This window comes from Orcinus orca, chromosome 20 (assembly GCF_937001465.1).
Source record: "Orcinus orca chromosome 20, mOrcOrc1.1, whole genome shotgun sequence".
NCBI classification, from domain to species: domain Eukaryota; kingdom Metazoa; phylum Chordata; class Mammalia; order Artiodactyla; family Delphinidae; genus Orcinus; species Orcinus orca.
Genome location: NC_064578.1, coordinates 27347713 through 27374566, shown reverse-complemented (window position 1 = coordinate 27374566; position 26854 = coordinate 27347713). Strand labels below are relative to the sequence as shown.

Sequence of the window (26854 nt, the reverse complement as noted above, 5' to 3'; positions counted from 1 at the left end):
AGCATCTCTGCAGATGTGCAGCTGCCCGAAGGAAGTGCTGCAGGCCCTGAGGGGGTGAGATCAAGGGGTGAGCTGGGAGTGGCTATCAGCTCAGAAGTAACAAATAGCCTTCTTCCAGTGACAGAAGAAGGGAAGTGGGAGCGTGCAGTGCAGCTGTTGGGTGAAGAGAGCAGAGAGCAGTGCAGGGGCAGGGAGGTCGCCTGCCCGCAGCACAGAGGTCCCCAACTTCCCCTTCTTCGTGCAGAAGGCGGCGAGACGGCGGTGAGACAACAGCAGCTGCACAGGTCAGCCCCTCGGTCTGGGTCTTTCCATGCCCCACTCCCTCCAGATTCTGTCCTGACCCTTGGGTTCCCTAGCAGGCACTGGGCACGCCCCTGCCTGGGTGGTTGCTGGACTGGTGACATCCGTGGAGCCGCAAGGTGGGGACTCACCTTCATTCCCTTCACCAGTTCCTGGGCCCCTGATGACAACCCCAAATCTCAGGAATGTACAGATCTATGTTTTTGAAAAAAGGCATTTAAATTAAGGAGTGGTTGGGTGCTGGGTTCAACTATTTATCCCCCCCACCCCGCTACCCCATGTGGACTGGTGCAAGTTACTGAACTTTGCTTTTCTGCACCTGAGTTTCCTCATCTGTAAAATGGGGCTAGTCCAGTAACCTGCACCTCAGGTGACAGGGGTGAGGGCCTGGCACAGAGTTTATGTTGGGCGAATCAGAGCAGATGCGGTTCCTCTGAGTGACCTGGAAGGGAGCCTGGGGACAGTGTGTTCTCAGGCAAAGGCTCTGGACCTGGCTGGGTCACAGACCCCCTGTTGGGTGCTGGTGGAGCCTCCTTTTCCCTGCCTGTGAAATGGGGCTGATAATGGCACCTGTCAGGACTTTCCTGCAGAGACCACAGGTTCACTTTTCACCCAGGCCAGGGGGAGGCCAGAAGTAGGGACTTCAGCCTTTGGTTGGCAAGAGCAGCTGTTGGGAGGGGCAGGCGGGGCCCTATCCAGGAATGCAGTGGCTCAGTGGAGCCTGGTGCTGTTGGGGAGAGGGCGGGCACAGCCAGCTCTGGATAGGGAGGCAGGGCTTCCAAGCTCTCCCGCCGAGTGTAGTCCTGGCTGGCAACCTTGGGGTCAGAGCCTTAGATTCCCTGGAGTGTGGATCATGGAAATGGTTGTTTGAGTCTCTCTCCCTGGGAAATAGATGACCTTGGCCTCATTTTACAGATGAGAAAACCTGAAGCACAGAAAGGTCAAGTTCCTTGCCTAAGGTCAGACCTCAAGTGCTGAATACTGGAACTAGTTATCGAATTTACATCTTCTGAAGGCTCTGTTCTGCTCTCCACTTGTCGCCTCATCCAAACAGCAACTCAGCCACCAGGCCATCTTTAGGAGGCTGCAGCGCATTGTGGGAGAGAGCACTTGACTTGGAGTCTGGGTTTGCGTTTCGGCTGCCCACTGGCCTGCTGAAGAACCCCGGGAAAACCCTTGTGTGGTATTCAGTTTTGCCACGGTCAATGGAACCTTCTTGAGAGTCAGGTAAGGGATTTCTGTTTTCTAGAGGACCCCAAATAGCAAATCACAAAAAGACGGAGATGGCTGAAGGTGTGAGGTAATGGTGAGTGGTGGTCTCTCTGAAAAGATGAGGCGGGGGATGTTGGAGGTTGCAAGCAGAAGTGAAGATTGTGGTTGCTCCTGGGAAAGGGGGTGGAAACCACAGCTTCTCTTTGGGTGCTTGGTGGGGAGGGTGTCACTTCTGCTTTGGCCTTAATTTCCCCAGTTGCAGGGTGGGGTTAAGCTCCTCTTCCCTCTGTGTATGGCTGGCAGAAGCATGGCCAAGGGCCTGGGGACCCCGTCTTAGGGTCCAGACCCTGGAGGTCAAATCCACATCACTGTCTGGGCCTCAGTTTCCCCCTTCGTACTGTGAGGGGGTCTTTCCTACACTCTCGGGTTCTCAGTTTTCTCACCTGAAACATTCCAAATGGTTTCATTCAGTGGTTTCCTTTGTCCCCCCAAATCTTTTCCTTTAGTCGCTGAGGCTCTGAGAGGGTAAGTGAATTGCCCAAGGTAACACAGCCAAATAAATAACCTAATAGCCAAATAAATAAGAACCCAGCACTCTATGACTCCGAAGTCTTTATTCTCTTTTATTTATTTATTTAATTATATGTGTTATATTATATGTGTTATTTTTAACCTGTTCTTTCTGCTCAATGGTATGCTGTGCTCCTCTTTTATGTGGCTATTTGCATCGTAATTCTTAATAGTGAAATGGCAATCCATCGTACTGTATTTTTTTAACTTTTAATTTTGAAACAATGAAAAATTCACAGGAAGTTGCAAAAAAGGTTTTGTGTGCGTTTCATCCGGTCTTCTTCAATGGTAACATCTTTCACACCTGAGGTACAATATCAAAACCAGGAAATTGACTTTGGTACAATTCACAGCCTTTATTCAATTTCATCAGTTTTTATGCACTGATTTATGTGTGTGTGTGTGTGTGCTTAGTTCTGTGCAATTTTATGACGTGTAGATTCTTGTCACCACCATCACAATGAAGATACAAAACTGTCCCATCGCCACAAGGCTCCCTAGTGCTGCTCCTTTACAGAAACACCCCCATCCCTAACTGTTGGCAACCACTAATCTGTTCTCCGTCTCTATAATTTTGTTATTTCAAGAATGTCATATAAATCAAATCATACTGTATGCAACATTTCGAGATTGGCTTTCCCTTGAGACCCATCCAAGTTGCGAGAAACAGTATATTTTTCTAATTGCTGAGTTGTAGTTCATGGTACAGATGTACCTGAGGTTGTGTAACCATTCACCCATTGAAGGCACATTGGAATTGTTTCCAATTTGGGGCTATTGCGAATAAGGCTGCTATGAAGTTCTGCAACAAGAGAAGCCACTGCAAAGAGAAGCCCCCGCTCGCCACAACTAGAGAAAGCCAGTGCGCACCAATGAAGACCCAATGCAGCCAAAAATAAATAAATAAATTAAATTAATTGAAAATAAATAAACTATGTTGTGTGCGTTAAAAAAAAACAAAACAAAAACACTTAAGTGCCTGGTAGGGCTTGGTGACTGGTGAGGCTTCACCGTAAGCTTGGTCCTGGCTGTTTTATCAAGGAGCACCAAAATGTCAGTAGCTACAGGATACTTTTCTTAGAACGGTCAGTTCTGCGGAGAAGAATTTTCTCCTGCCTCGGAGCATCATTGCCTGGCTGCTGGCAGTCTTCTGGAAGCTGATTGGAGGAGGAGGTGGGGAGGGGATATGGCTTAATTTTCGTGTACCAGAATGGCACCTTGCAGATTCTCTCTGGTGCACTGTCTGCAGGGAATGTACTTTGTGTTGGAGGGTAGGGTTGAGGATGCAAGGGTGGTGAGGAAGGTTCCTGGATGCTCCAGGTGGCAGAGGAGATCTGGGGACCCAGCTGGTCATTTTAAAAACTCACAACCAGCAGGCCCCCGTTTTTAGCCTCACCCTTCATCCCACCTTCAGAGGTTCCCGATGCTTCCAGGGCTCAAGTGCTCCCACAGTGGTGAGGCTTGACCTAGCTGTCTTCCCCGTGTCCCCTCCCCGATCCCCCCACCCGCTGTATTCACCTCTCCTTACTGCAAGCGCTTGGGTTCAACGTCTTATGGTCTGCTAACTTTTGTTTTTTTAAGCAGGTGGCCACCTGCTTTGCGGCCTCCGAGGTTTCACTGATATCTCTCATCTGCTGTTGTCTTCTTTCCCATTGTTCTGTCTTTTGTGGCTTTGTGTCTGTTTTATTCATTCACTCTCATTTTAGTGGAGTTTCGGGGGTAGGCATAAATTTGCTATGTTTAAGCAGAAGTTTATTAGTTCATTTTAACGTTAAAAAAATAAATTTATTTATTTATTTTTGGCTGCATTGGGTCTTCATTGCTGCACACGGGCTTTCTCTAGTTGCGGTGAGCGGGGGCTACTCTTCCTTGCGGTGCGTGGGCTTCTCATTGCAGTGGCTTCCCGTTGTGGAGCACGGGCTCTAGTTGCGCGAGCTTCAGTAGTTGTGGCACCTGGGCTCAATAGTTGTGACATGCAGGCTCAGTAGTTGTGGCTCCTGGGCTCTAGAGCACAGGCTCAGTAGCTGTGGCGCACAGGCCTAGTTGCTCTGCGGTATGTGGGATCTTCCTGGACCAGGGATCAAACCCACGTCCCCTGCATCGGCAGGCGGATTCTTAATCACTGTGCCACCAGGGAAGTCCCTATTAGTTAATTTTAAAACCGAGGGAAATGAGGGCAGAGAGGGACAGATTCTTTTTTTTTTTTTAAAACCAAAACATTGGATTTATTTTCACAAATTTGAACCTGACATCTTCATTCATAACTAACAGCTGCCATAGATCCTGGCAGTCACAAAAATAAGTGAAAATGAAGAGAAGGTTGCAAAGCAAGTGTTGAATACAGTACTTAACAATATGTTCAAATCCCATTATACTTTAAAATGGGCTTTGGGGGAATTCTTTGTGGACAAAGGCAGTGGTTTTCCTGATGTCATCCAGCTGCTGTGATTCTTGGTGGCCTCTGACCTCCCACGATTGTCATCAAAACCAGCCTTCTCCTGAAACTCTTAGTTCTCGTCTTTTTCTCTGCTCCAACTTTCGGATTCCCCCAGCTGCTGCTGCTGGTAGTTTAATCAGAGAGGGACAGATTCTTGCCCGAAGTCACATGGTGGGTGAACGACAGGGCTGGACAGGATTAATGACAAGCAACTCCCAATGTTCCCCTGGGTAAGATCAGAGCCCCGGGGAGGCCCCCAGAGATACCATGTTTTGGGAGGAGGATGTGTCTCAGGCAGAGCTGCAAATGATCAAGGACTCTGGAGTAACAGAGACATGGCTTCAGGCAGCCTCACGCAAAGCAAGACGCCTTGCTCGCTGAGCCACGGTTTCCTCATCTGTGAGATGCAGGAGTGGTGAGGATCAAATAAGATGCTGCGCGTCCTATTCTTGGGGTGTGCCAGATGCCTAGCGTTAGAGGTGGCTCTTTCACCGAGGTGACAAAGACATGCACCTTTTCCAGGGCGGGAGCCAGTTCTTGGAGGAGACTCGGTACAGGACATGGATCGCTGCGGGGCCCTTTTCCTCTGCCTGTGCCTCTTGATGTCTCAGAGCAGAACAGAGGGTAAGAGGGCTCCGCTGAGCTGCAAGGGCCATCCTAGCCTGGACCCCTGGCTGTGATGTGAAGCGGGGAGGCCTCAAACCAAGGGAGATTGAAAAGGGGCACTTAGGCCTCCTGGGGCAGCAGGAGGCTGGGGCGGAAGGCCCAGAGGCCGTGGGGCGGGAGGCGGGGCAGCTGCAGACAGAGACTGAGGCGGATGTCTGACTCTCTCCTCACAGAGGCATCCCAAGAAATCCTGCGCTGGATGAAGAGAATGGAGACGGCAGCCAGGAGCCGGAGCCTCACTTCTTTTGCTGAGTGAGTTGGGTGTCCCTCCTCTCCCTCCCAGAGTCAGCTGTGCCTCCACCCCCAGCTTGCACCTTGAATCCATGGCCCAGGGTTGGTCCAGGGTAGACTGTTAATTCATTTATTCAACACTCATTTATTGAGTAGCTACTGTGTGCCCGGCACCAAGCTCTGGAGACGTGGGATAGACACATCCCTGTTCTCATTGAGTTTACTGTCTGGTTGGGGGCCCTTAACCATGGATGCCATGAAACCAGGCGCAGAATCACGGGTCTCCATGCATTTTTCTGGGAAGGGGCTCCAAGACTTGGGCTGGGCTCTCCAGAGTCTGTGACCCAAAAGCCTAGTAGCTCAGGGTAAGAGGCCAATGCTGATGACTGACCAGGGAATCATAGGGCTGTGGAGCACTTCAGTCAGTGGGGAGCTGCCAGGGAAGGCTTCCTGGAGGAGGTGTCAACAAACTGGAACCCAAACAAGAGTTAATGGAAGGAGATGGGTGGGGTGGGGAGGTGAGAGTGTGCCAGGAACACTGTATGCAGAGGTCTAGAGGTGGGAGTGACGGGTGTGGGATGGGGGAGGCTGTGGAGAGTGCCACTCACCTCCATCCTTACCCCGGGCTCTGGCCATCTCTCTCACTTTCAGGCTCATCCATGGCCTAGAGTCAAGGCTACTCAATGCCAGCTTTGGGGGCCATAACCTCACTTTGCGGACGCATACCATCCAGACACTAGCCTTCAAGCTGGGCTGCAACTTCACTGGCCTCTCACTGGGAAGTGCTGCTCTGCAGCAGGTCCCCCAGGTCAGAGGTGGCCAGGGATTGGGGGTGGCCAGAGCCTCTACCCCAGAAATCCTCCGGGGGTTTAAGGTCTGGACTTTCCCCAGGGTCCATCGCCCACCTTCCCACCAATCAGGGCTCTGCCTTAATAGCTGTGAGTTGCCGCCTCTGTAAAATGGGGCTGACGTTCTTCATGTGAATGATGGAAAGGGGGTGCTTGTGGCCCCTCAGGGGCAGTGTCCTCTTCCTGCTTTTGCAGGTTCCTGGGGTGAGGCAGTCGTGGGAGAGGCCAGGGGAACGGGACACCTTTGAGGGCCCTGGTATGATTCCTGCTGAATACCTGGGTGCTGGGGGATCCATCCCCTCCATCTTCAGGGACCCAGCTGAGTGGAATAAATAACCCAAATTCAAGACCAGAACAGCCTGAAGGGAAGGCCTGAGATCGGGGGAAGTTTGGGTGGAGGTGCAGCCTGGCAGGAGAGGGTTCTGTGGGCGGAGGCTCCAAGGTAGGAGAGGCTCGGGGCAAGGCTGGGAGGGCTTCCTGGGGAGTGGGGAGAAGTGAAGGTGTTGTGGTGGGTCTGGAGGCTTCGGACACCAGGTGCAGCCTATCTCTGGCTCTCCACAGGCCCAGGTCCCACTCGCCATGCAGTTCCCAGCTGAGTTGACTCATGATGCCTGCAGGGTGCGCCCCAGGGAGCTGACTCTCATCTGCATCTACTTCTCCAACACCCGCTTTTTTCAGGTCAGGGCCTGCTAGTAGGCCAAGCAGGGTGGATGTGGGCTCCTTCTTGGGGGGTCACTGCAGGCATGCATGCCACCTCCTGGCCTCTGGGCAGGGACCAGCCTACTGTGCAACTTCAGTCAATCAGTGCCCCTCTCTGGGCCTCTGTTTTAGCAAAATGGAAGGGAGGCATGATTATAATGTGCAAACAAGACCTAAGAAGTCTACTGTTTGTGTGCCTCTCCCTAGATGGGAGATAGACAAGTAGGTCACAAGATCTTTGTCCTCAGAGAGCTCTCTATCTCAACAGTTAGACCAGGACCTTAGAGACTTAATTTTAGCTTGAGGTTGATTATAACCATAGAGATTCAAAGGGATGGATGAGTCAGGGTGGGGTCAGGATGGTTCCCAATGAGCAGTCCTGGAGGGCTTCTGGAGGAGGTGCCTTTTAACCTTGGCTTTGAAAGTGAGTTAGGGTAGGGTGACATGGAGGGTATGAGGCTGGAATTCATTTAACAAATGGGAGGTGATGGTGGTGGTAGTGAGAAGACAGGGTTCCAGGTGGAGGGGGCAGCATACGCAAAGGCTGTGAGGCTGGCGCAGCTGTACAAGTGAAAGCCATGCTGCTTGTTCTCATCCGGGGAGGAGGGGCTGGAGAATGGGGGCTCTTGGACCTCATCCAGGGTCTCCTCATGTCCCCTCCAGTCAGTGCTTCTTCTGTTGCCCTTCCAGAAAGACATCAATTCATCTGTGCTCAATAACTATGTTCTGGGGGCCCAGCTGAGCCATGGACAAGTGAGCAACCTCCGTGAGCCGGTGAACATCAGCTTCTGGCACAACCAAAGCCTGGTATTGTTGGGGCCACCCCCACGTCCACCCCACCCCTACCCCCTTGTGGCTGTCCTGTCGAACACTGGTTTGATCAAACCCAGACTTGTGGAACTATCTTAGAAACAAGCTGCTTTAAATCTATCATACTTTGAAAATTCCTGCCAAAGAAATGAGAGAGAAGCTTTGACACACTGCATTCATCAGGATTCTTTGAATTGCACATGATAGAAAACCAACTCAAGCCAGCTTATTGGCTCATGTACATGAAATGTCCAGGGCTGTTCTAGCTTCAGGCACAGATATGATGCCATAATGGCTCAGTCTCCATCTCTCAACAATGGTTTCCTGCCTTGGCTTTCCACTCTGTGGCAAGATGGCAGCTGAAGTGCTGGACCTCCTTCCCCTCTTCTCAGCAGGCTCTTTCTTGCCAGTGCAAACCAGGATCCCATAACGGATTCTAAAGGTCCAGCTGGGTCATGTGTCATCCATCCCTGACCCATCACTGTGCCCAGGGGGATGGAACATGTAGATTGGCCAGACCTGGGTCACATGGCCCAGGGACTGGGCTGGATTCATTTGACCCGTCATTGGGAGAGGGATGGGTCCCCAAGGAAACTACAGATATTGATGCCGAAAGAAGGAAGAAGGGCTGCTGGGTGGGCACAAGCCCTGATGGCATTCCCGAAAAGCCCCAGAGTCTGGCCATATCTTCTGTCAGCCTCATCAGGACCGCTCTGCACTCCCAATTTCTCCACTGTCCTTTCCTTTCATTCTTCTGGGCTTTTGCCCCTGTTACATCCTTGCTCCACTTCTGTTGAAATCTGATGTGTCCTCTAAGGCCTCAGTGCCCCAGCTGTCCCTTCCCTTCTCAGGACTCCTCTGCCTTTTCCTCCATGGTCTTCCATGGAGTGCCCGTTTCATTTCCCTCACCTTTCCACCCACAGGGCTTGGCGTCAGGGCTGTCTGTAGATGACTCTCTCTCTCCCCCACTGGGATGGGTCTGGACTGTCATTGTTCCCCATGGGGAGGAGGGGAAAGCGGACATTGATTATAGGCACCTACTGTATTGGCCAGAGCTGGGCACTCAAGATTTCTCATTGCCTTTGATTATTCCACCATCCTTGTGACTTGAGTATAAATGATTGCATTTTGCAGATGCATAAACTGAGGCTCAGAGAACCTCTGTGACTTTCCCAGGTCACTCTCAGAGTCCGTTGGGGAGGTGGGGCTGGAATCTGGTCTGTCTGAGGCCGAAGCCCAGCCCGTGCCTGGTAAAATGTTGACAAGGGTGCAGCTGAGTCACCTTCGGCCCCCATAATTACCAGACCCTCCCTGATCCATGGCCCTCCCCTCCACCCCCTGGATGCACCCAATTCCAGCATCTCCCCTTAGGAAGGCTACACGGTGACCTGTGTCTTCTGGAAGGAGGGAGCCAGCAAGCACCACTGGGGGGCCTGGAGCACTGAGGGCTGTCGCACAGAGCAGCCCTCACCTTCCCAGGTGCTCTGCCGCTGCAACCACCTCACCTACTTTGCTGTTCTCATGGTATGTGTGCATCTAGCCTGGGTGAGGGTGCTCAGAGCTGCAGAGGGCCCCCTATCCAGGACAGAGGAGAAAGGCAAAAGCTGGTGCAGGGGGCAGAAAATCCAACTCAAATGGGCTTAAGGAAAAAAAAAAAAACCAGAACTCCTTATGGGTTCATGTTCCCGAAAAGGCTGGGTTAGGCTTCAGGCATGTCTTGCTCTAGGGGCTCAACGTCACCAAGATAGGACTCTATCTCAGTCTCTCAATCGTTCTTGCTTTGTGTTAGCTTAGTTCTCAGACAGGATCTCCCCATGGGCTTATAATATGGCTGCTGGCATTTCCTGTTTTATGTCCTACTAGGTTCAGGTCAGTAGAACGAGAGCTCTCTCACCGAATTCTGCCAGCCAAAGCCATAGGATTGAGTCCCACAGGCCTAGAGTGTGTCCCATGCCCATCCCTTAACCAATCAGTGTGGGCAGGAGGAGGGAAGGCTCTGATAGGCCAGGCCTGGTGCACCTGACTACATATAGTAGGAGAAGTGGAGGGTCCACCCACGTGCGGGAGTGAGGGAGGGGAGGAAGGGGAGATGGGAGTTGGGAGGCAGAAAAGCCGCTGTGTCTGCTGTGGCTGTTTTCAAGTCAGGACCACAGCTAGGATTGTAGGGTAGGGGGGCTTGAAGCTGAGGTCTTGGCAGGTGTCTTTGATTTAGGCAGTGGAGGGCATTTCCATGCTTCTGGCTCCCCTTCCCTCCCACAGCAACTCTCCCAGGCCCCGGTCCCTGCAGAGCTGCTGGCGCCCCTCACATACATCTCCCTGGTGGGCTGCAGCATCTCCATCGTGGCCTCGCTGCTCACTGTCCTGCTGCACCTCCTTGCCAGGTATTCCCCTGCCCTCATGCTGGGCCAGCCCACCCACTGCTGCTCAGCACCCCTCCTTCTTTCCTACTTGGGCCCCCAGAGTCAGGTGGGCTTTTCCAGAGTGCAGAGGCTGGGAAGCAGGAGACCAGCCTCCTTGCGTGTGGCTGTTGTTGGGTCCCTGCCCCTCTCGACCTGTGTCCCGGTCATTACGTGTCTATGAGCCCAGGGGGTGGCGCTGCCTGGTGACGTCCGGTCACGGAGGGCCACGCCCCCACCCGCAGGAAGCCGAGTGATTCCATTACGTGCATCCACGTGAACCTGCACGCCTCGGTGCTGCTCCTCAATGTCGCCTTCCTGCTGAGCCCAGTGCCAGCCGTGCCCCCCGTGCCTGAGTCAGCATGCGTGGCACTGGCTGCCACCCTGCACTACGCGCTGCTCAGCTGCTTCACCTGGATGGCCATTGAAGGCTTCAACCTCTACCTCCTACTTGGGCGCGTCTACAACATCTACATCCGCCGATACGTGCTCAAGCTCTGTGCCCTGGGCTGGGGTAAGCACGGTCTCCCTCTCGCTTGCTTCCTGAGGCTTCCAGCCAGACTGGGCGTCTGTCCCCTCCTGTCCTCTTTCTCCTCCACTGCCATGACCACTGGTCACCACCCCTGCCAGCACCCACCGCCGCTTCCTACATGACTATTCTTATCACCACTTCCACCTCCAAAGCATCTATATCACCACCACTTCCAACACCACCGTCACCTCCACCATCCTCAGCCTTGTGTTCACCACCATCTCTGGTACCACCATCATCGGCGTCTCTATCACCATCCTAGCCCCTGTCTTCATTATCTCTTTCCTCACCGGTTCCCAAACCCTCTCTCCCATTACCTTCCAGCCATCACCTCCCAGTGTGACCACTACTACTGCTGCTACTGTTCCACCCTACAGCCCTCATTCATATCAGCCTTCTCCAAGACCACCAGGCTAATTGCTCTGAGGCTGGACCACGTGACAGCGGCTGGGGACTCAGAGCGATCTCTTTCCCTCCCCTCCCCCCACCCTCTGCTTGCCCGGTGGAATCCTGTTTTAGCAGCCCCAGGAACCCATGACCAGCCCATCTCTGGGGTCTCCTGACAGATACTGAGCCTCTGTCCCACCCCTCAGGGGTCCCGGCCTTCCTGGTACTGCTCCTTCTTGCCGTCAAGAGCTCAGTTTACGGACCCTACAGGATCCCGCTCTCCGACAGCCAGGGGAACAGCACGGGTTCCCAGAACACGTCCATGTGAGTGCGCTCACGGCTGCGGCAGGCTCCCTGGCTCTAGTCCTGGGGCTCTAGACGGGGTGCCTTGTAGGCGGGACACTGACTGCAGGGCAGGGAGGGGACTACTGCTTACACGGGGCGTGGTTTCCAGGGGTCTTTGCCACGCCCCTTCTGCTGGATCCCTAAGGTCTCCTGCAGGACGGGTTCACTCTCTATGCTAGTTCTAGGAAGCACATGGGCCTCCAAGGCCAGGCCGGGGCAGGGGGGCCTTTGCCCCTCCCGGCCGCTGGCGGCCAGCGCCCCTCTGGCTCTCAGGCCGTGCGGTGGAGCTCAGCCTGTGCCTGGCTCTTCTCTCTCCTCACCTCCGTGCTTCGCTCAGGCGCTTGGCTGTGGCCCCCCCTGACCTGTGCCTGGCATGGCACTGCCAGCCCTCCAACCCTCCTAGTCAGAGAAGAGAGTGTTGTGGGGATTGGTACACCACAGGCACCGTGCTCAGAGTGTATGTGGGGAGGGGGCGCAAGGCGGTTTGGGGGACAGACTCTGTCGCCCCTTCCCGTGTCCTCGGACATTAACCTCTTTCTTTTGATGAAATGTTTCTAACAGTCAACATAGAGGGAGTAGCTTAACAACCCCCTGCAGACCCATCACCAGCAGTTGGCCGTCTGGCCTTTTTCCCTCTCCTGGCTGACACCAGCTCAGGACGGCTGAGGGCTGGCTCTGAATCCTCACAGCAAGGAGCAGGCCCCATTGTCAGCCCTCGTTTACAGTTGGGGAAACTGAGGCACAGGCGGCTGAAGAACCCTGGCCAAGGAGACCCAGCCAGTTGAGGGCAGAGCTGGGACTTGGCTCTAGAGCCCGGCCCCCAACCACTGCCCATCCCAGTCTCTGGGAAGTGAGGGCTCTGGGCACGGAGTGAGGCTGAGATGGGGTTAATTCCTCTCTGTGAGGGTGGGGGTGTTTTCTCAGAGCAAGTGTGACTTAGGACTCTTTAAACGTGTGTTTTTATTGTATAACACGTGACATGGCAGAAGAACTGCAGTGATGCTTCCACAGAACAGGAAGCACGTTAATGCAGGGATGTTAGCGAGCTCCTGCCCGAAGAACCATCTCCTTCCCGGTCTTCCTCACCTCTCCCTCTCCCCTCTCACCCTGGACTTTGTGACTTTTATTCTCCTGCATTTAAAAAACCCTTACTACATATATATGTCTTTTTTAAAAATTCTTTTACATTTTTTGTTTTATTTTTTAAATTGAAGTATAATTGACATATAACACTTCATTAATCTCAGGTGTGCAACGTAACGATTTGGTTGTATATATCGCCAAATGACCGCGACAATAAGTCTAGTTAACATCTGTCACCAGACATACAGAATTGATTTCTCTTGTGATGAGAACTTTTAAGATCTACTCTCTTCGCAACTTTCAATTATGCAATACAGTATTGTTAACTGTAGTCACCATGCTGTACATGACATCCCCAGGACTTATTTATTTTACAACTGGAAGTTTGCAACTTTTGACCCCCTTTACCCGTTTTGCACCCTGTCCCCCCCTCCCTGGCCTCTGGCAACCACCAGTCTCTTTTCTGTATCTATGAACTTGTTTTTTTGTTTGTTTGTTTTAGATTCCACAAGTAAGTGAGATAATACAGTATTTGTCTTTCTTTGACTTATTTCGCTTAGCATAATGATCTCAAGGTCCATCCATGCTGTCTCAAATGGCAAGATTTCTTTCTTTTTATGACTGAATGATACTCCATTGTGTTTATGTGTGTGTGCATGTATATAGCACATCTTCTTTAACAGCGATTTTTAAAAACCTTGAAAATAACTCCAGTGCCCACTGACAGGACACCGGACTAGTACATGCGATAGAGCCACCCCTGTCAGACAAATCATCTGGCAGTGAAAAGGAATGGTCCACCACCACACTCATCCACTTGGATGAACCCCCAAAATCATGTTCAAGGACTCTGTGACTGCAGTGAAAGGAGCCCGAGCAGGTGATCGTGACAGTTAGGGGCTCAGCCTCTGTGCTTAGACCGCGGGGCTTCAAGTCCCACCTTAGGCAGGTGTGCGTTTCTAAGCCTCATAGGGTCACCATGAGGGTCGCATGGCTGATTCACGGAAATCACGTGACCTGGTGGGGTAAAAGGCAGCACCTGCCTTGAAGGTGTTTGGGGGAAGCAGAGGCCGTGAAGACCTCACGGAGGGTCTAGGACCAGGGCTGGGGCCACTGTCAGGGATCTCTCTGACCTTCCCTCTGCCCTCGGTGGAGTTTTCCTGCTGCTCCCCCGGCTCCTCAGTCCACACATGGAGAGCGCCCCTCCACCCAGCTGTGAGTTGCAGCAGCTCAGGGAAGGGCCGGTGGCCCAGTCCAGGTGGGGAGGGGCTCCTGGCACCGCTGCACGAAGATGGGGATGAGATGTTGATAATCGTGTGGTGGGTGGAAGGAGAAGTTTCCAGCAAAGAGGACCATGGACCAATGATGTAATCAATACCTTATAAGTTGACAGTTGGGCTGGGCGTGGAAGGGGGAAGGGTTAGATGTTCAAGGGAGGAGAGAGAGAGTTTTCAGGTGGGTGAGAGAGGGTAAAGGAGGCATGCAGAGGCTTCAGGCATGGGGCTGAGGTGGCAGGTGGGTCCTACCTGGTGGCCTGGCTGGAAAGCTGAGCCCAGGACTTCACCACGTGTGCAGTCAGGCAAGAAATGACGGGTCTGAGCCGGAAGACCGGACCGGGTTCAAGAGGCAGTCCAGAGGCCCAGGAGACCGTGGCTTCCCTGCCACCAGTCTTGGGAGCCACACCAACCCCAGCGCTTCGCCCCTCCCTTGCAGATGCTGGGTGCGGGACGCCTGGGTGCACGGTATCCTGGTCATGGGCTCTGGTGGCCTCACATCCCTTTTCAACCTGGTGGTGCTGGCCTGGGCGCTACGGGTCCTGCACAGACTGCGGGCGCAGGAGAAGGCGCTGGGTCCCCGGGCCTGCTGGGATACCGTCACCGTGCTGGGCCTCACCGTGCTGCTGGGCACCACCTGGATCTTGGCCTTCTTCTCCTTTGGTGTCTTCCTGCTGCCCCAGCTCTTCCTCTTCACCACCTTCAATTCGCTCTACGGTAGGGCCTGTGGTTGACGTGGAGGAAACCCCAGGAGGGTAGTGTACAGCTGCTACATGTTTACTCCTGAAGGGCTCCAGGTTGAGGGGGTGAGTCAGGGGCTGAAATCTGGGCCCTGACAAGCTGGTTTGGGGCTACGCCCGCCCATAGGAAGGTGCGCCACCTTGTAATTTGCACAAAGGCAGCCTATGGGCTAGCGGTGGCTGGTCCTCCAGCTCCTACGCCCGGTCCCTTCTGGCCTCCAACAGGAAGGGCTTCTGAGAATTACTGCTGGGCCTCAGGGAGGCCCCACTTACCCCAGCCAAGGAGGTGCCTGGATCTTGGAGGAGGCCCCACGCTGTTCCTGAGACGCTTCCACTAACCAGTCTTTTCCGTGCAGGTTTCTTCCTCTTCCTGTGGTTCTGCTCCCAGAGGCGCCACTCAGAGGCGGAGATGGAGGCATTCTGCTCCTCCCAGATGGTGCAGTAGTCTGGACTGTCTGGACCTCCTGGCCTGGAGCCCCCAGCTTCTCTGGCTGCCTGCAGCCGGAGGCCCTGGCTTCCACTCGAGAAGATGGCAGGCCAGCTGCTGGACACCAGAGGCCACTGTCACCTCCAGGGGGCCTTTTCCACCTCCATGCCTTCCCCAGGCCCAGAGGGCCGCGTGTTGCTCTCTGTCCCCAGGCATTCTGCTCTGGGGCAGGTCCAGCCCCACCTGGGGGCAGCAAACTTGCCCCTGGTGCCTGGGCCCAGCTGGCCAGGCCTATGGCCAGAGCACTGGCCTGGGAGTCAGGAGGCCACGTTTCAATGCCTTTCTCTGAGTTTCACTGTCTGACCTTGGGCCTGTCATTTCTCACTGACTCTTGGTTTCCACATCTGTGACATGGTGGCAGATGGCTCTGGTCCTGCCTAATCCCAGAGCTTTATGCAGATTCAATGGCACCAGGGAGGACGAGGTCATAGTGGGGTGGGGATCCCCACCCCGGCCTGGGCCTGCCCTTGAAACACCTGCTGGGCCCTGCTTCCTTCCTCCGGGAGAGGGTCAGCCTTGGCCGGGGGTCCCCAGCCCAGCGCTTAGAGACCCACCCAGTGTGTGAGACCTCACCAGCCTGTAACTGAGGCCTCTTTTCCTTTAACCCCCAAATTATGATGACTCTAACTCCAAGTCCACCCTTCCCAAAGATCAGGAAGTCCAGTCCTTTCCAGAGGCTCCTCTTCCAGCGTTCCCCAGACCCCCATAGGCCATTAAGACCAGCAGCTGGGGCCACAGGGCTTCCTGGAGGTGGGAGGGGAGCACCTCTTTCCCCTCCATCTGAGTTCCAGTGATCCGGCTATTTGATGACTGGGCAGGATTGAATTTCACCTGGTAGGCGTGAGGGTGTGGGTTCTAAATCCCAAGCTTGTTTGTCTGTTCTCTTGGAGTTGGTGGGCACCTAAAGTATTTATAAATTGGTATAAATTATACAAGTCTTTTGTCAGGCTTCCCATTTCAGTTTCCTTCCTGTTTGTTTTGTTAGCTGTCGCAGTTGTAGAAAATCACCATTGCCCTTGCCCTGTCCTGTCAGGCCAAGTGGGAGACCACTCATGAAGCGAGCGCCTTTCCCAGGCTTCACACCAGGGGGCCCTGTCGGCCAATGTCAGAAGCCACTGGGTCCAAAACCATGTCTGGTGATGCTGTGGTCGCCTGTCTGTGGGTATGACACACCAGATGGAGAGGCTCTGCCTCCAGGACTGCACCTGCTGGGCGACCAGCAGGAGGAATGCTAGCATTGCCTACACAGCCATTTCTCTCTTTCCCAACGCAGCCACCCGCTCTGGCTCTTGGGGTCTCATGCTCTGGGCATACGTGGCACTAGAGCGCTGGGCTGGGGTAGGCTCTCAGGGCCCCGCTCCAGGCCATCAGATAGATTGCGATGACTTTGAACGTCACTGGGAGGGAGTTGGAGCCGGATCCCTTTTCTCCCAGGGGGACCCTCTGCCCTCTGTTCATTTCTTGATATGAATAGCCCTTCACTAATTGGTGAGTGGCGCAGGCTCCGCATACTGCCTGGGCTCAAGGGCCCGCTCTGTCACTTGTCAGCTGTGTGACTGTGGACAAGCCACTCCACCTCTCTGTGCCTGAGTTTTCCCATCTGTAAAATGGGGCAATAGTAATACCTATTTTGAAGGGTAAATAAAATAACCCATATAAAGAGGCGTAGCAGAGGGTAAGTGCTCAGTAAAGGGTTATCGTTATCATTCGTATTTTGTTATTATTATTACAGTGTCAACTGAGTCTCAGAGGCCGACCCTCTAAGGTCCAGTCTGCTCGGCCTCACAGGCCCAGCTCCTCGCTCAGCATATCCCGCTGTCCTTCGGCTGCGCTACCTCCTCTCCCACTTTCCCCAGAGCTGCCTTTGGTCCAGCCTTGCTGGCCTTTTGTTATTTTAGGGACATTTCTCACATGGTACAGGCTCCAGGCCATTGCCACCTGTCCCCCTACCCCTCGGTTTTCAAATCCTCTGATCTATCTAAATTCTCAGGGGCTCAGTTATCATGCCTCCCATGAAATCTCTCCAGTTTTCCCACAGAAGAGGTCTCTCTCCCACTCCTACTCCAGCAGAGTGTCCCCCTGCCTCTCTCAGGGTGATGTGAGCCCCCATTCGAGCTCCCCTAGTTTGGCCAGCCCTAGCTTGTACTAGGCTCCCCAGGCCTTGGGGTGGGCCCCCGTCCCAATGCGGGTGCCAAGGATCACGGGCACGTCCGGCCTCTCTCTTGGGCAGCTCCGGGGAGCGGTCCGCAGCCCACTGAAGCAGGGCCTTGCCTAGGACCCAGCCCAGCCCAGACCTGGCCTTTTAGATCCTACCAAGCCTAGGGCTGCCCAAGGGAGGATGTGGCCACAGTGACACAGAATGGTTCTGGTAATTCTAGGAAACGGCCCCAGCTCTGTGGCCCTGAGCCTGGTTGGGGGTTCAGGCGCTGGGCAGGGACCACTTCCCGGAAACGCCCTAACCGGGTGGGGGGCAGGGCTGAGGGAGCCGTTGATGGGCCTCAGTGCCCTCCCCTCACTCCCAGTGGGGTCCTGGCCTTGCCCAGACTGGGCACCGGGCCCATCTGTCAAGGGCTTCCAGACTTAGTGGGAAGATGGAGCTGGAGGCCCCTAGGGCTCACTGCTCAGGGCCAGAGTCTCCGAGGAGGCCCGGGGTGAAGGAGGACAAGTCGAAGCCAGAAAGGCCACAGACTAGCAGTTTCTATGTTGCTTTGTTGCTGTTTTTTTTTCAGAAAGACAATGTGTGTATGGGGGGAGGAGGGTTGAATGAGGGTTGCCCGATAAAATACAGGATGCCCAATTTGAGGGACAGATACAAAAAAATGTTCACTGTTTATCTGAAATTCAAATTTTATCCTGTAGATCTCCATCTATTTATTTTTTTCTTTTCTTTATTTCTTTTGCTAAGTCTGGCAACACTCTTAGAAAGGAGCATTGGCTCTGGAGTCCGAGGTGTCCACTCTTTACCCTTCAAATCGATCCACCCTGTGCTGACTGGGGACCCCTCTGCCCACTGCATGAGCCCTGCACTCAACTCGAGCCTCCTCCTCCAGGGCTCCCATTGCCAGCCAAGGTTGCCACCAGAATGCTAAAGGGCTCTGCCTTGTGGTGCCCCTCCCATCAACCATGGTGCAGACCAGCCTCCATCCGCCACAGAGCCTCTTCACAGGCCTCCCTGCCTCCCCACTCCCAGTCTGAGCTTGACTCAGAAGCCAGAGGGAATTTTTTTGTCCTGTAACCTGACCATGTCCCTCTCTGCTGAAACCCTCCTTGTAGTCGAATTCCCCTCCGGAGCTCGAAGACCCTGGGGGTCTGACCTGTGCTCACTTCTCCCACCCGTCTCCCACCATTCCTTCCTCATCCTCCTTGCTTCTGCCACCCTTAACTATTAATACTTCAAGTTCCCTGAACAGGTCCTTTCTCACCTCCAGGACTTGGCACAAGCTGCCTGGAGCACTGTCCGTCAGGTCTTTCATTTGCAGAAAGATGGCAACACACCCTTATGATCTCAGCTTTGCAGCCTCTCCTGATCTCCATGTGTCTGGACCAGGAAGCTGCCCCTGACCTGTAAAATCTAGGATGGGACCTTCTCTCGCCTCCATAGCCTTTGCCCTTCCCCCACGACAATAGTTATTTCTCTCTCTTATGAATGTCTGTGTCATTTCAAAAGTGAATTATCATCTGCAAATTTACTTCAACAAATCTTTTAAAAATTGGTAGACTAGGGAGACAAAGCCACCAGCAGCATGGGATATTTCAAATGCTTCTCTTAATTATTGATGGCAAAGCTGAACAAATTAGCCAAGATATGGAAGATTTGGACAACATAAGCAACAGACTTGATATAATGGACATTAATTGAATTTTGTCTCCCACGATCAGATTCTCCTTAAGCACTTATGGACTATTTTCAAAACTTAATAGTATACTAGATTAGAAAGCCACCTCCAAAAAAGTTTCAAAGAATTGCTATTAGAGCACATTCTTTGACCTCAGTGCAGTGGAGTTAGTAAGCACAAGCACAACTTTAATACTGTTTGAAGAAAATATAGGTTAATATCTTTCTGACTTCAGGGTGGGGAAACAACTCTTAAAGAAAACACCAAAAAGGTGTTAACCATGATGAAAAGATGCAACTGACCACATTAAAGATAATTTCTGTTTGAGATAGAGTCACAGATGTAGAAAACAAACATATGGTTACCAAGGGGGAGGGGGGGGAGGGATAAATTGGGAGATTGGGATTGACATATGCACACTACTATATATAAAATAGGTAACTACTAAGGACCGACTGTATAGCACAGCAAACTCTTCTCAATACTCTGTAATGACCTATATGGGAAAAAAAAATCTAAAAAATAGTGGGTACATGTATATGTATAACTGATTCACTTTCCTATACATCAGAAACTAACACAACATTTTAAATCAACTACACTCCAATAAAATTTTTAAAAAATTAAAAATAATTTCTGTTTCCCAAAAGACACCTGAAAATAAGTGAAAAGACGAGCCATATCTGGGAAAAGATGTAAGCACAGAGCTGGTATCAAGATCCCCTATGGATCAGTAAGAAAAGATAAACAACTTAAGAGAAAAATGAGCAAAAACCATGACCTGGCATTCCACAAAAGATGAAATGGCCAGAAAACATGATGGGATCTTAAGTTCACTAGCGATCAGGGACATGGAAAGGAAGACCACAATGAGACGTTATTTTTTACCCAGTTGGCTGGTAAAAAGTGCGACATCTGACACTGTTAAATGTTGGCTGGGATGTGGATCAGCAGGAACTCTCAAAATTGCTGTCAGGACTGTAAAGTGATTCAAGCCTCGTGGAAAAACAGTTTGGCATTCCTCTGTAAAGATAACAGTGGCACACCCGTGTCCCAGCCATTCCACTCCCAGGATTCTATCTGAGAGGAAGCCCTGCAGGTGTATCTAGTTACACATCTGAAAGTGTTCATAAGAGCACTGCTGGCAATCGCAGAAATGCTGCAACAACGTGGTGAATCTAAGACACGCGGTGCTGAGTTGAAAAACTCAAATCCCAGAGACTGTACATGGTTTGATACTCTTTAGTTTGAAACCCAGCACAAGCAAATGATATCTAAGCATGTATACTCTACTAAGCTCTACAGACAGAGTGAGTGAGTGACAGCCACAAAGTTCAGGACGCCTCTGGGGAGGGAGAGGGGAGGAGGGGGAAGGGTAGTGGAGGCTCCAGAATTTGGATTTTATTGGAAGGCAAAGGGGAGCTGGTTTCTGAGAAGAGTGATGTGATTCCAACTTTTTTTTTTTTAATTTGAAATTAAGTTTATTCGTGCATTAAACAGTTACAGAATACCCATGGGACATTTTTAGTCCAACAATTAAAATTGCATTTAAAAGCCAACTGGAAGAGTTTACAGACCAAAAAGACATCTGGAGTAACTACTGTTCCCCTTTCCTTGAGTTTATATATATTTACCTTTTAGGCAAGAGAGAGAACTGTGATTACTTCGTATTCCAGGGGATGTGATTTCCAGTTCCATTGTCTTAATGTGTATAAGATTCTTCTGTGAAGGCCAGAGAAGGTCAAAGAATTTGATGTTGATTGGAAGAATTAAGAAGACAAGACTAATGGTTGGTTCACGGACCCACAATTTTACCACAAATCACTAGATGGGGTGGGGGGGGTATTATATTTCCCATCAATGAAACCTCAGGTATGTATTTTATTTTTGGCTGTGCCGCGTGGCTGGCAGGATCTTAGTTCCCCGACCAGGGACTGAACCAGTGCCCCCTGCGGTGGAAGCATGGAGTCCTAAGCACTGAACCGCCAGGGAAGTCCCCTGAGGTATTTAAAGACTCCATAGATGTGGAGGGAATTCCCTGGCGGTCCAGTGGTGAGTACCCCAAGCTCTCACTGCCAAAGGCCCTGGTTCGATCCCTGGTAGGGGAAATAAGATCCCACAAGTTGCGCAGTGCAGGCAAAAAAAAAAAGAAGACTCCATAGACATGGAAACTCACCTCTACGTCTCTCACAGGTCATGGCGAGGCTGAGAAGGCTGCGGCGGGAGCTCATACCTACTTGGACTTCTCACATACGTTGGTGCCCAAACCTAACCAGGACTGGACCGTGTCAAACACTTCTCTGAACAAAGTGGTTCATCAGTTTTCTCTTCAGGGTGCATTCCAAGGCAACAGTGTGATCCATGATGAATTTTTCCTGGTCTGTTTTTGGCTTGTCTCGGTGCTAAAGTCTATGGCAATACAAAACAGCACGATCATTTACTGTGAGACCTGCCCGAGTCAAAGAATGGGCTCTCTTAAGTCTCAGCAGTCAGGGTTTAACCTAGCTCATTTTTCTTGGCTATTCTCATCATCCAGATGACAGGAAACTCCTGTGGGGCATCTCTTTTATTCTCCTCCATGGGTTCCAAAGGGCAGTCTTGACCTATGGCCAGCACCTGTCCGACAGTCACGTCAGCACGAGCAGCTTTCAAGTAGCTGGCACGCACCTGCCAGTCCTCCACAGAACAGGGCTCCACCACTGAGTCTCTGGGGAGGTCAGCTGGGAGAGGCGTCTCTAGGCAGCAAGGAAGGCTCTCCCCTTCTGGACTGGGAAGGACCCTCGGGACTGCATGGTTCAACAGGCGGCTGAGACCTGACATTACCATGATGTCACCGCTGTGCATAAACATGGGCGTGGGGGCTTCATCTCTTTTGAGGTCACCCAGGGGAAAGATGGCAGACTGTCCAAAGCTGAACGACAGCAGGGGTTTGGAGTGCTCTAGTTCAGATTTATCTACATGGGTTCCCAGCGTGGAGTCTCATCGGTAGTAATTCAGGATACCAGCTTCAGCTCGGAAACCCTGAAATCCACAGGCGGTGTCCACTTACCCTGAGAGGAAAGTCAGGTCAGCAGGGGAAGGTGTGTAGTGATCTGCAGAGTATTTCTTACTGTCCCAGTTACAATGGTAGCCTAGGGTCACCCAGTGCAGTTTCTCTAATAAACTTCAGGGTCTCCATTTATTCACTTCTTTATACCTTAGAAGCTCTTTGCTCTGTTCCCACAAATCTTGGGTCTCTTCTTAGTCACATGTGTGTCCAGGTTACATACATTGGGTTTCTGGGAATATGACTTAAGGCACTGCTTCACCTAATGCCGCTGGTGACCTGGGAGGAAGGGTTTGGGATAAAAATAAATCTGGGGTAGGCTTGCAGTCCGTAGGCTCGCCACTTGCTGGCCAGCTGAAGTCCTGCTCTGTATGCATCGTGGTCACTGGCTGGGGACACATTTAGCTGAGATTTGACTACCCTGGGGGCACCAGGCCCCGTGCCTTGGGCTGCTTGGGCCGCCAAGAAGTCAGTGACCCCTCCCAGGTCTGCGGTGCTGGGGCGGCTCTGCCGGCAGAAGCGGAAAAGCTTCGGAAAGGCGTCCTCCCCAGGCTCCGCTACCAGCATCGCCACAGCGCCCACGGCCACTGCCACCTTCCCCATCTTGCTGCCTGGCCTCGTCTCCATCCTGTTGTTGAAAAACAACGAAAGTAAGTGTGGAATTGCTACACCTGTGAGTTTTCAGGCTTTCCCTTCTCTGAGCCCCATTTTCTCCCTAATAATGGTAAGAGGGAACCCTTACTATGTACCCAATGCTCCCTACATATATTAGCTCACTTAATTTTCACAACAACTCTGTGAGGTAAGTTTGATTATTATCATGCTTGTTACACCCATGAGTCAACTGAAGCACAGAAAGGTTAAGTGACTTGCCCAAGGTCACACAGCTACTCGGTGCCGGAGGTGGGATTCAAATCAGCCTCTGCTTCCTTATCAGAACAGTAGAGGGATGGGAACAACCCCACTGGATGATGAGTCCTCTAGAGGCAGGGGCTGTGTGTGTGTGTGTGTGTCTGTGTCTGTGTCTGTCTGTGTGCCCTTGGGGAGCCACCCGGGAGTAGGGGCTGTGTGTGTGTGTGTGTGTGTGTGTGTGTGTGTGTGTGTGTGCCCTTGGGGACCCAGCCGGGATGCTCAGGAAGTCAGCCATGATTATTGTCCTAGCAGGGTTTGGCAGGGAGGCAGGGAGCCAGCATGGGAGGGAATCAGAGTCAGCCTGGGTTCGAATCCTGGCTCTGCCACTCACTCATCGCAGACCTTGGCAGTCCTCTTGAGGCCTCTCTGAGACTTAGTTTTCTCACCTATAAAATGGGGGCCGTCCTACTTGCTATTTCCAGGGCTGCTGTGAGGGATCAGGGAGAGAAAGGTGTGAGTGGCCTGTTCCACCGCCCAGCGTGATGAGCAGTGCTTAAATGTGGGCTGTTATTAGTCACCTGTTCACGGATGTCCTCAGCAGCTCTCTCTAGGTGATTTCTAACAGGACTTGGTCAGGAGTAGGCCCTTCAGAGTGTGAACACCGGGTCCAGCGCCTCTCACACCACTGGTGACGTGAGCTGTGCCTAAGAACATTCACATGGGAGCCTCAGCCTAAGGGCCAGAAGGTCAGCAGCTGGGGTCAGGGTGAAGGTGGGCTCCTCAGCTGGCTGGGCACCGCCAGGACCGCAAGTCTGGTGCTGGGGTTGTCATTCCTATGGTGACCACCAGGGGTCACGCTTGGCCACTTCTGCCTTCTTCCCTGGTCCCAGAGCCCATGGGCAACCTGCAGAGGGCAGCGAGGACTCCCACATTCCTGCCAACTGCAAGGTGGGGCATTTCCAGCAAGAGTGCATCTGAGGCCCTGACTTGGCTTTCCCACCTCTGTTAAGTAAGAAAACTGGTAAGTTTTTCCATCCCTCTGTGGGAATGTCTGCTGGTCTTTTATCTACCCATCCATTTACCTCTTTGTTCATTCACTCATCTGTTCATCCATTCATCCTTCTGTCTGTCCATCCATTCATTATTCCTCTATTTTCCATTTGTTCGTGTATCCATTCATCTGTCCTTTTATCCAGTCATCCATCCATCCAACATCCAACATCTGTCCATCTACCCTCTGTCTATCCCACATGCACAAAGACCCCATGTTGAGCCAGGCTTGCTCAGCCTGAGGTTCCCCATGAAGGGAGGAGGCCCATTTGCTGCTCCCACCACCCCTCTCCCCCATCTCCTCCAGGCTCACCATCTGGTGGGATCAGGGATGTACCAGGCAATGATAACATAAGATGATGTGTGTGGACAAAATTGGGGGTGCAAAAATGTCACATTTCATTATTAATTTTTATAGCACATTAGACTCCAAGGCTCTCCCATCCTCTGCATGGGGATCGACATTGTGGAGAAGGTCTTTGAGTTAAACAAAAATCTGAGAGGCTATGTTGCTCCTGGAAGGCAAGTGGGTGAAGGGCCTCTGGTTCAGCTTCAGCCCCTCGTAGTCACTCCTGATGTCCTAGTATTGGAGCCCATGGGGTCTCTTCGTCGGCTGGCTCCCGGCCCCTCCCCAGGCTTCCTGGCCCAGGGGATGCTTTTCTGAGAAGCTGCCTGTCAGAGGCGCCCCAGACCTTCCTCCGCAGAAACGGGAGCCTCTGGTCTCAGGCAGGCAGGTCCTGGCTTCAGTCCTTCACCACAGGGACCCACGCCGCAGGAACACAAACCGACCCGGACCCGAGATCCTGGAGCCTGTGGGCTTGGCTGCTTCCTTAGGCGAGCTGTTAGGGCAGGGTGAACGGTGTAACCCAGCCTGGCAGGAAGGTTTCTTATGAGAGGCGACTTCTAACTGAGACCTCCATGTTGAGTAGAGTGGGACAGGGGAAGGCAAGTGGGAGGGGGAAGTTGGGGGTGGTAAGAGGAAGAGAGAGTGCAGACACATGGGCTTGGTGGGCAGGGTGGCAGTGGGAGGGGCAAGAGAGAAACCAGAGGGGTAAGAAGGGGCCCCATCTTGGAACTTGGACAGTGGGGAGATATTGAAGGTCTTTGACCAGGTGAGCTCCCCATGCAGGTGGTGTTTCCAAAGAGTCACTCTGGCAGTGGAAACAGGTTGGAAAAATGTCCAGGGAGGAGTAGCCATCTCTGGTTGTTCCCGGGTGGACGTGAGACACTGGTGGGTCACCCCTCCCACGGTTGTGCTGACAGCAGGAATGGAGGGAGGGGGGTTGAGGCTCTGTGGGGCGTTGGGAGGGGGGACCCACAGGATGGAATTGCTTGGCTGGCCACCAGGTTGTGGGTGGAGTCATCAAGGCTGATGCCTGGGGTCCTGGGTGGTGGGTGGTCTGTCTGTAACTGGGGTGGGGAACCCACGAAGGGAGAACAGGTGGTATGTGTGTGTGCCTCAGTTAATCCTTTATTGTTAAACATTAATAAAATGTGAACTATAGAGAATACACAGCATCTATACACAATTTAACAAAAATTATAAAGCAAATCCCCATGTAACCCCCACCCCCTGAAACCTCCAGCCTCTTTTCTCCATCCCACACCTTCCTGGACGGAGCATGGAAACATCCTGACATTTACAGGCATCGCTTCCTCACTTGTATTGATAGTTTTACCCCCTATATCTGCATCTCTGAATAACATAATTTTGGTTTTCCCTGTTTCAGAAGTTTATGTAAAAAAAACCCATGTTCCTTCAACTTACCATTAAGTGGGTAGGATTCATCTGTGTCTTTGTGTGTAGATACAGTTTATTCAAGCTCATTGCTGTATGCCATTCCAGTACGTGACCACACTACAAGCTAGGAACCCATTCTCCTGTGGATGGACGTTTGGGATGTTTGCAGGTTAGGGCTATTGTAACCAATGCTCCGATGAACGTTCTCATATGTACGTAGAGGTGCACATTTATACACGTGTTTCTCCAAGCTGTATATCTGGGAATGGGATTTCTGAGCTACAGGTCATATGTATCTTCAACTTTACTAGAAGATGCCAGTTTTCTGAAGTGGGTGAACAAATTTACAGTCCCACTCTGCTTGGGTGAGTGTTCCCATGGCTCTCTGGTGCTGCACAAGGCATTGCTATTTTTTGGCAATCTGCTGGGTGTGTAATGGTATCTCGTCGTTACTGTAAGCTGCATTTCCAAGGCAATTTAATGAACTAGAGCATCTCTTCATATATTTATTGGCTGGTTGGACCCTCCCCCCTTTTAAAGGGTCTATTTAAATCTTTTGTCTATTTTCTATAGGGTTGTTTGCAGCGTATGCCTCTGGTGCCAGCATCACTCCGATTTCGGCCGCTGTGCGGGGTACAAACCTCCCACCAGAGAGCCAGTCTTTCCACATTCTACCCAGGGTCTTCTCCAACACTGTGGAAAAGACTGGAATGGGGGCGTGATAGCTGATGAATGGGCTCCCCACCTCCTGACCTTCATGGAGACAGCTCTGGAGCTCCTCAGAGGTCCTGGAGGTCCCCCTGCCTACAGCAGTGACCTTGATAATGCCCTTGTATTTGGATGTCTGCCTGCCCTGTCTCACTCTCCCCACCCCTCACTCCTCCCTCGGGCAACATCTTCTAGACGCCCAAGCCCTTGTCTCAGGCTTCCTTCTCCTCTTGTTCTTATTGATTTCTGGGGGATATTTACATATTCTGGATATGACTCCCTTGTCTGTTACACTATTGCAATTATATTTTCCCACTCTGTGATTTTTCTATTCACTTTTTTCCCCTGTAGTCTTTTTTTTTTTAAGTAAAAAATTTTTTGGCCTCACCACGTGGCTTGTGCGATCTTATTTCCCCGACCAGGGATCAAACCAGGGCCCTTGGTAGTGAGAGCATGGAGTCCTAGCCACTGGACTGCCAGAGAATTCCCTCTCCTGTAGTCTTTTGATGAATAGAAATTCTTCAGTTTAATATGTTCTAGTTGATTAAACATTTACCTGATGGCTGGTGCTTTTGTGTCTAAGAAATTCTTCCCTTATTCAAAG

At 52.0% G+C, this 26854-nt stretch overlaps 1 protein-coding gene and 1 pseudogene across 4 annotated transcripts; one reads left to right on the top strand and one right to left on the bottom strand.

The window, feature by feature from the left end:
* The first annotated feature begins 147 nt into the window (after nt 1–147).
* On the top strand, nt 148–26637 carry ADGRG5 (adhesion G protein-coupled receptor G5). 4 transcript variants are annotated; one of them, XR_007474282.1, is made up of 15 exons: nt 148–284; nt 1355–1527; nt 5042–5143; nt 5359–5437; nt 6068–6224; nt 6826–6942; nt 7654–7770; nt 9145–9297; nt 10033–10154; nt 10415–10683; nt 14230–14507; nt 14887–20642; nt 21047–22549; nt 23642–23772; nt 26116–26637. XR_007474282.1 is itself a non-coding variant. In XM_004265066.4 (13 exons), the coding sequence occupies exons 3-13, from the start codon at nt 5080–5082 to the stop codon at nt 14973–14975; spliced, it is 1563 nt and encodes a 520-aa protein (XP_004265114.1). In that variant the 5' UTR covers nt 168–284; nt 1216–1527; nt 5042–5079; the 3' UTR covers nt 14976–15121. The 4 variants fall into 4 exon arrangements, 1 of the variants encoding a protein (XP_004265114.1); XR_007474281.1 differs by having other exon boundaries at nt 168–284; nt 1216–1527; XM_004265066.4 differs by lacking the exons at nt 21047–22549; nt 23642–23772; nt 26116–26637 and adding an exon at nt 11295–11412 and having other exon boundaries at nt 168–284; nt 1216–1527; nt 14887–15121.
* Nucleotides 21899–22502, bottom strand: LOC101275052 (nucleic acid dioxygenase ALKBH1-like; annotated as a pseudogene).
* Nucleotides 26638–26854: the final 217 nt, after the last annotated feature.